The 14749-nt window shown below is 34.6% G+C and overlaps 1 protein-coding gene across 1 annotated transcript; it reads left to right on the plus strand.

The window, feature by feature from the left end:
• Positions 1 to 2460: 2460 nt before the first annotated feature.
• Positions 2461 to 14305, plus strand: LOC141830848 (WD repeat-containing protein WDS homolog). Its single transcript, XM_074718293.1, has 4 exons — positions 2461 to 3236; positions 7356 to 7457; positions 8384 to 9022; positions 13889 to 14305. The coding sequence occupies exons 1-4, from the start codon at positions 2544 to 2546 to the stop codon at positions 14063 to 14065; spliced, it is 1611 nt and encodes a 536-aa protein (XP_074574394.1). The 5' UTR covers positions 2461 to 2543; the 3' UTR covers positions 14066 to 14305.
• The last annotated feature ends 444 nt before the right edge of the window (positions 14306 to 14749 follow it).

Below are 14749 nucleotides of genomic sequence, written 5' to 3' on the forward strand. Positions count from 1 at the left end.
CTAGGACCCAAATCCGATAAGTGTTAGTAGGATATCCTAAAGAAACTAAGGGATATTACTATAATAATCCTACACAAGGTAAAGTATTTGTTGCTAGAAATGATATTTTTCTAGAAAGAGAGTTTATTTTTATAAGAACTAGTGGGAGTAAAATCAATTTTGAAGAAATTCAAGATACACAAATTAACACTGAGACTTTGATGGAAATTGAAAAGGCACCACAAAATGTTATGAATCATGAATCTGTTACACCATAAGAAGTTGTGGAACAACAACCTCTTCGAGTAGAACAAGCTCTACACAGATTTGATAGGGTACGTCATCAACCAGAGAGATATTCTTTTCTCTTGTCTGACCACGATAATATAATGCTTGTTGGTCTCAATGAGCTTACATCCTATTAAGAAGTTGTAATGAGTCCAGATTTTGAGAAATGACTAGAGGTCATGAGGTCCGAAATGGAATCCATATATACTAATCAAGTATGGACTTTAGTTGATCCACCTAAAGGGATCAAACCCATTGGGTGTAAGTGGGTCTTTAAGAGAAAGACTGACATGAATAATCATATGCATACCTATAAAGGGTGATTAGTAGCTAAAAGATTTAAGCATGTTCATGGTATAGACTATGATGAAACTTTTTCACCAGTTGTGATGCTTAAGTCTATTTGAATCATGCTTACTATTACAACTTACCATGATTATGAAATCTGGTAAACAGATGTCAAAACTGCATTTTGGAATGAAAATCTACTCGAGAATGTGTGTATGACACAACTTGAGGGTTTTGTAAATCCAAATGATGTTGGAAAGGTATGTAAGTTGTAAAGGTTTATTTATGGATTAAAACAAGCTTTCTAGAAGCTAGAATCTTCGATTCGATGATGCAATCAAAGTTTTTGATTTCGTTAAGAATGAAGATGAACCTTGTGTCTACAAAAGAGTTAGTGGGAGCACAGTCATCTTTCTCATCCTGTATGCAGATGACATACTTCTCATTGAAAATAATATCCCTATACTACAGTCTGCAAAGATATGACTTGGGAATTATTTCTCGATAAAAGACTTAGGTGAAACAACCTATATTCTAGGCATCAAGATCTGTAGAGATAGATCTAACAGATTACTTGGCTTAAGTCAAAGTACATATATTGACAAGGTGTTTAATCATTTTGCCATGCAGAATTTCAAAAGGAGATTCCTATCAATGCCACATGGTGTGTGCCTTTCGAAGGCTCAATGTCTCTCTTCTAAGGAAGAAAAGGATTGCATGAATTAGATTCTTTATGTATTTGCTATAGGGTCTATCATGTATTCCATATTTTTGTACTCGTCCTGATGTCTCATATGCGTTAAGCATGACGAGCAGATACTATTCAGATCTAGGTGAAAGTCATTGGACTGCAGTCAAGAATATTCTTAAATATTTGAGAAGAATGAAAAATTATTTCTTGATATTTGGAGGTGATAAGGAGCTCGTTGTAAAGGGTTACAGTGATGCAAACTTCTAAAACTAACAAGGATGATTCCAGATCATAGGCAGGGTATGTATTTTGCTTAAATGGTGGTGCTGTATACTCTGATTTGGGATGTAAGGAAGAGAAAGGGAAATTCAAAAATATTTTATTCTAATTTTATTTCTATTTTAAAATATTAATTTCTAAATTAATTCAATCTATTCATATATTTCATTTTTTCGCCGTCGCTCCTCACATAACGTGAGCTATCACCATCCAATATTCAACCGTTCACACTTCACGATATTGACGTCTGACCCTTATTGTAAATTTCTTCGAAGACAAACTCAAGAGAATAGAGATAGATAATCATAATCTTTTTCTTTTTTTCCTCCATAGAACATGCGTTATCTATTTTAGAACCTTCTATATTCCAACTTCTACATACAATATCGATAGAATTTTATAAAATTTCATCCATCCTCTATATGTATTATCTTTTTTAAAAAATAAAAATATTTTTATAATTTTATATATTTAATTTTTATTTTTATTCCTTTCCTTTAAATAAAATAATATATCCTTTTCAAATAAAAAATATTTTATTTTTTTATTTTTCCTTTCTCTTTCGTCAATAAACTTTCTCTCGCTCTCTTGTGCCATTCAATTCGACAAAACAAGGTGCGGACGATTCCAGCCGATCCAATCAGCCTTTATCAAGTTGTCATCGGCGGCTCGCATGCAAGCAACATTCTCTTTCTCCTGTAAAGGAATGTGAAATCTGCTCGACCCATCCACCTCCTGCCACCTCACCTCATCCGCTCCCCATCTCCATTTTCCACCCACTAGGCCGCCAGTCCACACAGCCCACAAGGAGCAATGACAGCAGTGGGTTGTCGGGTAAATTCGATTAACGAGTTGCAAAATTATCGTTGAATTATTCGGCCACTTAACTCGCATTCTCTACCTGTGTGCTCTTCTTTTCTTTCTGGCCAGGAGTCCCCGCTGGATTTCGTTAGCAGTTGTTTTAGGGGTTCTTCCCAAACCCTATTTCCCACACGAAGCTGGCGAATTCGCAGGAGAAATGGACGCTGACCAGAATTCGAATCCCACTCTCCCTCCCGAATCCAATCCCCTCAAGGCCCCACCTCTCTCGGTGCTCGGTGATGCCAGCTTGATCGACAGGACCGAATTTGTCAGGGTCATCGTGCAATTCCTCTACTCCCTCGGCTACCACCGGGCAGCCGCGATGTTGGAGTCCGAGTCCGGTATCTCGCTTGACTCGCCCGAGTACACCGCGCTGCTGTTCGGCGTGTTGGCGGGGCGGTGGGACGACTGCATCGCCACCATTGAGTCCATTCGCGATTTGGAGAGCAGCGCCAGAAATACGGCAGCGTTTCTCGTGTGGAAAGAACACTTTTTGGAGCTGCTGGGGTTGAATGATGGGTTTTTGATGGCTAGGGACGTGCTATGGCAGCGAATCGCTCTGCTGGATATGGACCGACAGAGAGTTCACGGGCTCGCCAGGGAGCTCATTTCGTCGGAGGGAATTATTGAGGTAAAGGATCGTATCCGCAGGAGATTGGCGTTGCTGCTTGATTTGTTTGAGGTGCTGCCCTCTTGGGTGCGAGTGCCGAGCGGTCGGTTGGAACGCCTTGTGGAAATGGCAGTTCTCGGGCAGATCGCGTCGTGCATCTACCACAACTCACCTGGCGAGGTCACGCTCTATGAAGATCACGAATGCAGCCAAGAACAGATCCCTTCCAAGTGCAGCCAGGTATTACTTCACTTTTTTGTTTTTTTGTTACTTTTGTTTTTCTCTTCGTTAGAAGTAAACTAAAGACGAAAGCTGGGGTTGCCTTCAAGCTGCAAGATCGTGTTCAGATGCGTTTTTCGTGGATATGTGCCTATAGATCTTGTATCTCAACTCATTGATCATTATTTTTACTATTTATTAGAAGATTTTAATCAATAAAATTTCTGTTTATAAATCTATTTCAATTCTACAATTCACTTAGAACCTAGTTCTGCATGTGACTCGAATTTGGCTGCATGAAATAAAAATCTTATTTACACTTTAATCTACTCTACCTGGTTGAAATATAGTACTGGGGATCTAATATTTTCTTCTTTAAAGTATTTGCTCCTTTTCCCTAAATTGGGAATTCTAGGATTCCAATTAGGAAACTTCTTTGATTGGTTGTAAATTGGGATCCTTGCAAAGAGTTTGAACACCCCCCCCGCCCCCCCCAATCCACCCCCCCACCCCCCCCCCCCCCCCCCCCCCAACCTAGTAGTTCTCAAATGACATTGCACTTGCATAAACAAGAAACTTGTTTGATCAAGTTTCTTGTCCGGGTTAATTGCTTTTATAAAAGGAATGAATATCACTGTATGGAACATGTTATTGTCCGGGATTACAGTATTCATCTTCATCAAGTTAATGTGGAAAATTTTTGTAATGAACTTACCATTTGGTATCCATGCCAAATTCTTGATATACTTTTACTGCAGCCACACCAAATCACCGCTGGTTATAAAATCTACAGTCTGTCCAAACTAATTGTCTCTGGTTGACCAAGACAAACACATTATAAGAATGATAATGTTTTTTTTTTGAAAATCAGAGCATATTTCAAATGGAATATTATAGGAGGTGTGACTGATATGCTTCTGCAGGAATGTTCCACATCATAGATTCCACATTTCTTGCCATTGCAAAATGTTTATTTATGGAATTAATATGAAGTTGTATAGACTACATAGCATATATACAGTTGTGCAGATAGAGTAAATGCTCACATATCCTTCCAATTTCCATTTAAATACCTATACTACACTTTACTAAATAAAAACAAACTTAATATATCAAGTATTCACGGTGAACATGTAAAGTACTATCTAGTTTATATTCTATTTGTTCCACATTTGACATGTCAACACAATGACAGGTTTTTTTGGATTAAGTTGTGACAAATGTAAGAAAATGATTAATTGATAATTTACAATAAAAAGGGTCACATGAAATTTAGTTGTACATGCCTAAAGGAGCTAATAAACTATGAATTTAAGAACAACAGATTCTTTCCTTCCCACCTTAGTAACAACTAAACTAGTAGAACACAACTTCATTTGTAGAAAGAGAATATAAAGGATCCTGATTACTAAGAAGAAATGATGATTATGATGGTGGAATCATTTGTTTCCTGAAAAAAAGTACTATAAACTTTGGATGATATGATGTGTTTTTTGTTGTTATGTGATTGCTTATTTATTATTACTTGGTTACTTGTGATTTTATACATGTTTTGATTAATTCATACACCGTTAGATATATGCACATTCATAATATTAATGTTAATATATGTCTGTTTTATTTTAATATTTTTTGACCACCTAGGTGGTTGCCTACAGCCTAGGCAGTAGGTTTAATTCATACACTGATTGCATACTGCCTAAAATTGTCTTTTCAAGTGTACTACATTTTTTCCTTTATAAGTAGATACTATACACATATCTTATTTTGATTTTATGGTTCACTATGATTTAAAAAAAGTGTGCACAACCTATATGGGGTCTCTGCATACTATATTTAAGGTATGGGAACATATGCTTTCAATACTCAAATATTAAAGTTATAAAATAACAAAAATATATGTGATAAAGTATTAATCAACATATCCAACTCATACTTTCACATCAACAATATTTGTTAATCATACAATTCAAAAAAGATTAAATATCACAACCCATATTAGGTCAAAATGTATACTATATGATGTATACGATCAATGTAGACTATATGATGTATACGATCTATATACATATAGAATTGATCATTTGCAAAACAATCAAATAAGTTAACACTTGCAATTTACAAGCTTTTAAATAGGTATATTTGAATTTTAAGTCAATTAGGTCTAGCCTGATTTGGTTCAAATGAACTAATTTAGATTTTTTCCCCCAATTGTGTATGTGATTGCCTTGTGTTTCCCTTCCAATTCTGCATATGCATTTGCTTTTTAAACCATATAATTCATCAAGTAGAGATGAGAGACAAACTACCCTTTAAAGAGTCCCCATGGATTAGCTTCCTAATTTAGTGATTATACTATAAAAATAATTAATTTTAATTAATGATTGTTAAGGAAAGCATATAGAAATATTTGATATCTGCTTGTATTTATCATTCATTGAAGTGTTCTGTTGGAGTTGAAATTACCTTTGATGAATTGTTTATATTTATTCAATTTTTAATTATTTAGATGATAGTTATATCAGTACAATTAGCCGATCCCACCTAGTGGGACAATGCTTGGTTGTTGTTGTAATTGTATGAGTACAATGAATTGAACTATACTTATTTTTAATCAGAGATTGCATATAAATACCACATATATGCTATTCAATGTTTTGACCACCGATTAGTTGAATAAGATTTTGAAAAATTTAACATAGTCATTCGAATTTACTTCATCATCATCGTGATTAAGTTCTGCTTATTGGAACTGATGGGGGTTGGCTACATAAATCTGATCTTATCCCCACATTGTACTCTTACCTTATTGCGAAAGAGCTATCTTAATCTCTTGATGTTTTGTTTTGAAATTGCTTTCTCTATGTTTCTCGACATGCTGTTTTTCATATTGTGATACAAACCAAATAATTTAGCAGTATTGGCTTTTTTTTGTTGTATGGGGGGTTTTTTTTTTTGTCCAAAATTCATGTTAAATGGAAACTGTGACTATACAAGTTGTCTCCAGGAAAATTCTGTTTTGTAATGTTAAATTTGTTAGAAAGAGTTGAATAACTTTTTATTGTAATTTTTAAAAGTTACATAGAAGTCATTGTTTAAAAGATGAAAAAAAAACTGAAAAGAAAAGGAGATAAGAGAACTAGTTGACATCTGATGAATTGGTACAAAGAAATTTGATTTTATAAAAGTTCACTTTTTTGTCTGTTAGAATGCGTGTTTTTTAGGCTAGTCCATTATATTGCTGAATAATGATGCTGGTATTCAGGTTATTGAGTATTACAAAGAAGCTTTGATCAGTGTGTTTATTTTACATTCCTTAGATAAATTTAATAGATCCCATATATCCACCCTTTTAATGCAACTAATTTACTATTATTATATGATTTGCAATATAATCTCAGAACATGCTACTACTGTCATTGAATAAATTATCTGAAACATCTGCAAACACGAGGGACTTAACTAATAATCTATTCTAGATCTTTTCTTTTTCTCTGAATGCTTCTGACTGAATAGAGTTTAATTTATTTCAAGCATAGTCTAAGAACATGTTCTAGAGAAATGTGAGACAGATTGTTTTGGCAGTACATGAGCAATCATTAACTTCTACATGGCAACAGAGGAGTATTTTGTAGTTTTAGTTTGTATTGCTATTAACTTCCATAGATCCAACTTAAACTAATCCTTCAATTGTCCAATTATCTTTACATTTTGCTTCATGTAAGATTTATTGCATAGACAAAACTCCTTTTACTGCATAGATGTAGACCACTGGAAGTACTGTCATGGAATCTTAGTGCTTCTGATTTGTGTGTAGATTTCTCTCTCCGGGTTGTCCTGATCCACTATGGAAAAGCAGCTCAGGATTGGTAGGATACACATGTTGAACCATAAGTTTTAGAGATGTAAGAAGATGGTACATGAGGACTTGATGTGCAAATTAATACCTTCCATTACAGTTATAAACTAAGAAATCAAAACTGCAAAGCATTATTTATGCTTACCTGAACATTTCTTTCCTCCCCTGGAATGCTTTATCTATGAGCACCATGCATTCTGCCATTCTTGTACCAGATCAATATCTAGCTGATAAATTTTCATTTAGTCTGTTATATGATTACATTCTCATCTTTTGTGCAGATACTATATGATCACAAAAATGAAGTTTGGTTTGTTCAGTTTTCAAATAATGGGGATTACTTGGCTTCATCTTCAAGGGATTGCACTGCCATCATATGGACGGTAGGATTTTGCAATTACTGTAAAGCATGTTCCATAATTTTCATGATTACAACACATTGTATGTATTTTTGTTAAGTTTTCTGATGCTTTACTTGTATTTGGCATGAGACAATTTTTGTAGAATTTCAATTCAGAACTTCTGCTTATCCATGTTTTGGGGAGCTGGAATTGAAAGTGATCTGACTATCAGACTCATGTAAATTTACACTTTTTTAGTAACATTTTCTGTGCCTTTGCTTCGATAGCCTTTATTTGACAAAGTAGCAGAATTACAAATGCCCTATGATTCTCGACATTTAAATGTCAGTGGTATTCTTTATCTTTATCAGAGTTTATGCTTAAAAGACCATGAGTCATTTCCTTCCACCACATTCTTTACCATGCCTAATGGCAGGCCTTTCCTTTATCCCTTTTTTCATTTAGGAAGCCAGCACATGTAGATGGTTGGTTCTAACTGGCATGTCAAGTCTCTTTGGAGACATCACACACTCACTCACACACACGCACACACACAAACTAGCAGGTTAAAGACATATCTTAGGTGTTATCATTTCTTTACATCTTTCTCCATCTACAAAATGATTGCTGAGCAAAATGGTAAAAGTTTGCCCCTGATGACGTTTTCCATTTTTGGTAAACTTTGATATTGGTTTAAATTAAACTAAATATTTATCAACTTGTCATTTTTTCTAGATTTCACTAAAAACCTTCAAGATATTAATAATATGTTTTTTTTTTTGCAAACATGATTAGCTTTAATTGCCTTAAAGTTAATGATCATCTTAAATTGAGGTGTTTTATATAAATAGAATTATCATTATATGGATTTTAGCATTCAGTAGAGTTATTTGCAAATAGGGGTGAGACAGGTGACCAAGAGAAACCTTTTCATCTTATCAATTTTCATCATTTTCATCTAATTATAGGTGAACAAGGACTGCAGTTTGTCTTTAAGGCGCATTCTGGAGGGTCACACGAAAGCTATATCTTATTTAACATGGAGCCTAGATGATAAAATGCTTCTTACTTGTGGTAATGCAGAAGTCCTTAAGTTATGGGATGTATGTAATGGCTCATGTAAATTCACAATTACTGGTGGAGTAAATCGAATTATCAGCTCGTGTGCATGGTTTCCAGACTCTCAGAAGATAGTCTGTGGCAGCTGGGAGCCTGATAACCGAATTTTTACATGTGATCTAGAGGGAAATATACTGGATGTTTGGGAAGGAGAGAGGATGCCTAAAGTTACTGATCTTGCTGTGACACCTGATGGACAATGTATAATCAGTATATGCTCGACTAAAGAAATTCTTGTACGTGATTTCCATAGAGGAAGTGAATGGGTCATACATGAGGAGCATTCTATTACTTCATTCTCACTTTCAAGGGATGGCCAATCTATAATTGTCAACTTGAAAAATGAAGAGATCCACTTGTGGAATCTTAATGTGACCTCAAGTTCGCCACATAAGTTTAGGGGTCACAGACAAGGAAAGTATGTAATTCGATCATGTTTTGGTGGGTCAGACTCTTTATTCATTGCCAGTGGTAGTGAGGATTCTCAGGTGAGGTTTATTTAATTGTAATGTTTTCTTTTATTGAAAATGCATGCATCATTCATTCTTGCTCATTAAGCTATATTTTTCTCATGTATTCTGTTACCATATTTTTCTTTAATCCCTTTAAATTTTGTAATGAAGGGTGTCTAGTATCAAGAATATTGCAAGTACTAAAGATTTAAAGTACCTGCACATAGATTTGAGATTATGTAAGGAAGGTTAATTGCACAGTTTGTGTAGGCAATAATTGTAGCCTACTATAATCTAGCTGTATAAGGTAGTTAGCAAAATTATTAAATTCTTAACTTATGAACTCCTCATCAATGGGAGTTAGCTATCCTCGGTCCCTGAATCTAGTTAATAGAAGCATGGTGCTGCTTTAACCTTGTATTTTAATTTACTCCTGTGCAATACTCTAATCTAATTATCATTTTAACATTTTCTCTTACCATTTATCTGAGCCTTACTTCATTCTTAACCCTATCTTTTAAAATCTTTGAGCAGCTTCTATGTGGAATTTAGTATCATTGAGGATTAAAGTTAAAGAGTAGGAGGTTTTTGTCGCAATTAACTTTTGATGGCAGCTGTTATATGTTATGAATAAAATACTTGCTATGTCATTTTAATTTTTCTCCCAGATGAAGGGGATAAAGTTGCATTGTATTTAATAAAATGCTGAACCATTACAGTCACAAGTCGCCAGACTCATGATCCCCTAATGACAACACCCCATCTGAAACTAAACCTATATGCAATAATGTCCTTATAAGTTATAACTATTAACTCTAAATACTTCTCCTCTAGTTGGAACATAGAAATTAACCCATGTTTAGCTTGTTACACAATCTCAAAAGGGCCCTGCAAATAGTTTGATAAAATTGTTAAAATAGGTAACAACGATGATGAAAATGCATTGTTGGTGCACTGCTAGAGAGCTTTGATGGTACCATACTCTTGGAATGCAATTGGTGAGAATCTTTGTAGAAATAATCTTCTTAACTCCCTCTCAAATTGTAGATATGGCATGATACTGATAATTAAGAAGAAACATAGATTAGCATTCCAATATCTGCTTATGTGACTTGGAGAACATATCAAGGTAGATAAGCATGTTAATGAGTGTGCTTGAGCTCAGTATGGGTTGGGTTGTGCTAATTGCGACCTAGGTCAGTTTACCCTAGGTCCAACATGATTTCATGCATCGTTGGTTCATGCTAGTTCTTGGTTTTGCAACTCAATAAAAAATAAAAATGATTAGAAAATAAAAAATATTTAAATATTCATAGAGAGGTTAGATACAGCTTTATCATTTTAAATGAAAGTATTATTTGCATGAAATAATACATGATTTACATATTAGAATTAAATTACATGTAACATAATTAAAAAATTTGGAAAGGGGAGTGTTGAGAACTGCACTTCACCTTTTGGCTTCCTATGAGCTGCTCACGTTTCACTTAATTTTATTTCTTACATATTCCCCTAATTTAGTCATTACATGGTTCTGCATCAGCAGCTCAACATCAGTGTTGAAGAATGTCTTCACTTATCTTATAAATGCTCTCCGACTTGTAGCCAATGGTGAAGATATATGTGCACGTCCATACACTATTAGTTTAGTCTACTCTTCTAAACCTATACCTAATTGCATATCTTGAATCATGATTTCAACACTATTAAAACAAAATCAATTAGTTGATCTTGTCCCATAGTAACAAGGATAAACACATTGAATTGTCCTTTCTGTCCATTCTAAAATATTACAACCATCATAAGTACTTTCATCAATAAGTTTATAAGAAGATAACTAAAGATCAATTTTTTAACATCATAATTAGTTAATCAATTTCTGTTGTGTTATTGCTATTTTGATTCAACTCATTGATCTATTTGTTAATGTATGTTAATGAGTGAATACGATGCTTTTCTAGATCCTCTAGTTAGCGGAGTTCTATTGCACTTCTTATGAAACAACATGTTCATTTCGCTCCATAATTTTATTTTATGTCATATTTTTTTTTAACATTGAAAGTTTTGCATACTAGTTTGATATTCATCAACACAGTAGGAGTAACGCTATAGGCATAACCTTGTCAGGACCCCAACAGAGGAATAAGATTACTCCATGATGAAGGAGGCTACAACCTATTAATTTTATTGTTGGTCTTGAAATTGCACCAAACAAAATAAATCACACAAATTAGTTCTTCAATATATATTTTTAAAAATTTTAATTTTGTAGCTACAATTTTTTCAAATAATTCGATATTAGTTTTCTTCACTGAATAGAGCACTATGATATAAATTATCTTATAGTAAATTAGAAGTACATGAATAAATAGGAAGAAGTTTTATTAGTAGCAGAATAAAATTATTCTAAAAGATTGCAGACTTTATGACAAAATTTCAATATAATTCATTAATAATATTTGTAGGAAGCTTAATATTCAGAGGATTTTTTCATTCTTTTATATACTAAAGAGTTGTACTTCGAAAAGAAAATCTTCCATACTGATTCAGGTACATAACAATATGTTCCAGTGCATGAGATTTTGCATTACTTGTTGACAAAACCCTCTCCATTAGTGTTACACAGAAGAAATCAAGTTTAGACAGTTAGGAACTAATAGAGTTAGACCAACTCTATCCATTAGTGATACTAAAAGAAATCAAGTTTAGAAAGTTAGAAACTAATACAATTAGACCAACTCTTCATAAATTGAATGGGGCCTAATTGTAGATACACAAAGGTTTGAGATATCAATGTAAAATGATAAATATCAAGGTAAAAGGAACATGCTTGTGTAAGAGCCCTAATAATTTCCCAATTGAAGGTAGTATTAGAGTCAACGCTCATGCCCCTCTTCCTCTCATGATCAGGAGCAAGAGTATTTACTCCTTTAGTCTTGTGTAGTCCATGAGACTCCTTCCCAATATACTTGTGAGTGTAAAATAGTGTCACTACCAAGGTTTAAAATCTTATGGCATTAAGGAGTTTTCGTCTTTGATTAGAATAATGTGGTTTTGGTGCTATACCAATTGACACTCAATATATTGACACGTTTCTAAGATACCAATAAATTCAAATAAATTTTTATCCTATAAACCTTGTTGATATGACTTATTTGTTAGTGTAATCAGTCTCTTTGGTGATCAGGAACGATCATAAGTTTTGATGTGTGGGTAAATAGTTTAAGTTAAGATTGCTTTTGGTTTTGATGTGTGAATTTGAGTCTTGCAGGAGTTGGAGAAATACACATGGAGATGACTTAGTGTGGCTAAGGTCGATGGTTATCTTATAACTCAAGGTAGTTAGAGATTGATGAAGAATGGTGTGGAGCATTCGAGGGACTGCAGGATAAGGAGCATCAGAGAAGAGTTGTGGGAAATGGGCTTTGAAGGCAAAGATGTGAAGGATGGTTTGGAGAGGAGCTAACGGCGTGAGTGCACCTGAAAGATGTGGGGCTTGGTAGACAATGACTTCAAGGAAGGTACAAGTCTTGGTGAATTGAGTATTGAGAGGAAATGTACCTGGGCGAGAGTAGATCTCAACATAAGTGGACTCAACCTTAGAAGTGGTCAGAGTCAATATGCCAATCGATTTGTATTGAACACCAATCGAATGATGGATTAGTCGTGGACTGTCTAATAGAAGGGATTTCTATTGTATTTATCCGGTCCAGTCGACTTATGCAATTTCAAACCCCAAATGAGGAGTTTTGGGATATGCACCAACTCGGGGTTTGATCCAGTTGTTAGTAGATAGATATCTGTCAATTGGTAAGGATGAGTTGACTGGTCAATCGACTTGAGCCAATCAACCAACAAACATAATTTTTTTGTTCGTGGTTGAGTTGAGTGAGAGTTGAGAGTTGACTGTTCATGTAATTGGAATCAAGATTCTAATGGCAAATATCAGCCAGCTGCTGCTACAGGAGCTACCGCAATAACTATTATTAAGAATAAAGCAATAGAGGGAGGGAGAGAGGGTTCTTTGTAATAACTATTATTAAGGAATAATTTGTTTTATCTAGTTATGTATCTGAATTTTCTATAGGGCTTGAAATCAGGGGATAGATTCAGGACCGAATCAAATATTGAATTGACAATGTAAGTAGGATTTGAACATTGAACCTTTTGTCCATTGGATTGAATTTGATCATTACTTATTGAAAAAGCTTGAGCTGTCAGTAAGAAACCACTTTATCATTTATACTGGTTACAGTAATTTTTACTGTGATCTTTATTGTTTTTTCCCCTCTTCACTAGCTCAGTACTGTCTTGTCATACTTGACTGGATAATTTGAAGCTAATAAGGAATTTGCTACTAATTGCATGATTGATACTATTGGATTTCATAATGTATTGTCAAGAGATAGACATATCATCTACTAAACCAAAATATAGTAAAACTATGTGGAGTGGTACTAGTGTAACCTTTCTATATGATGGAGCATATTTTGTTGCCACCCAGGCACAACGCCAGAGATCCATAGCTACACTTAGCTGTATTTGGGCATCCACAAGATGCAGTCATCCTGTTTGGAGAATATACAGATTTGATCCATTGTGTTGCGAGAGTAGAAGAGTAGATCTCGGAAGTTATCTTTTGCAAAATATGATGCAAATGACTGATTTGCGGTTTTTGAGAAAGTGGAAATGCAACTTGGAAATTTGCTGTGAATATTTCTTCAGGTCAAAATTGAAGGGGAAGAAAACTACTTGTGTAAATGCTCAAATATAATTCGAACTAATGCAACATGTGAAGTTTTGATTAAGCACTTGTTAATTTGTAGGAGTTATTCGTTTTACTGTCAAATGCAAACATTTGCATGTTTTCCTCGTTTTTTGACCTATGATTATCTTATGCAGATCTATATTTGGCAGAGGCACAAAGAAATGCCAATAAAAATCCTAAGTGGCCATTCGATGACAGTAAACTGCGTGAGCTGGAACCCCACCAGACCTAATATGCTAGCATCAGCAAGCGATGACCGAACAGTTCGCATTTGGTTAGCTAACCAAAACAACAAAGGTCTCTCATACTGAGTTACCCAGATTTTTTGTTTGTTATTTTTCTAGAATCTGTATATTCTTGTAAATGATAAAGGTAAGTTTGGGTCTTCATTTTGACATTGCTGTGGCCTGCCTGTCCAATAATCGGAGCTTCCATCAAAGAAATGTTCATTTGTATAATGTGACCATTGTTGTCTGCGTACATCTTTTCTTGTCACAGGGTGAGTTTTGTAGTTGTCAACAGCTCCGTAAAGCAGCAGCATTGATTTACTAGTCTGTTGTTGTTTGGACTTTGTTCATAATTGGCTCAAGGAATTGTTATTATTTGTGCTTATGATTTGAAGATTGCTGAAATTATATTGCCCACCGCACGGTTTTGACCATTGTGAGACAGGGTTTAAGTCTCTGGACCTCTTTTTAGTCTCATACCAACTTGCTTTGGGTTTTTTGTTAAAACCTTTTAGAAACATTGTTAAATACCGAATCTTAGTCAAGCTGTTGTTGCCTCATAATCATCGGTGATAAACCTTTAACATCTGCTTGAAGGTGTTCAAACTTATGACATATGTGCAGTCCTTGCTTACAATACATCCAAAGAATGTATGGCCCAGTTCCATCCGCCCATTGACAGAGAGGGAAGGTTTTGCACTCTTCATATGGTATCTTGTCTGCGTAACCACCCTTATGCAAGGAGCCAAATTATAAGAGAAATGATAT

The sequence above is a fragment of the Curcuma longa genome, chromosome 6, assembly GCF_044706935.1.
Source record: "Curcuma longa cultivar G26 ecotype Majalengka, Jawa Barat chromosome 6, ITB_CL_G26_1.1, whole genome shotgun sequence".
Taxonomy (NCBI): Eukaryota; Viridiplantae; Streptophyta; class Magnoliopsida; order Zingiberales; family Zingiberaceae; genus Curcuma; species Curcuma longa.

Excerpts from the sequence above, each read along its gene's own strand:
- LOC141830848 (XM_074718293.1), top strand. The coding sequence starts at position 2,544 with ATGGACGCTGACCAGAATTCGAATCCCACTCTCCCTCCCGAATCCAAT. Across the intron at positions 3,237-7,355 it reads TCCCTTCCAAGTGCAGCCAG|ATACTATATGATCACAAAAA; the intron begins GTATTACTTCAC and ends TCTTTTGTGCAG. Across the intron at positions 9,023-13,888 it reads GTGGTAGTGAGGATTCTCAG|ATCTATATTTGGCAGAGGCA; the intron begins GTGAGGTTTATT and ends TATCTTATGCAG.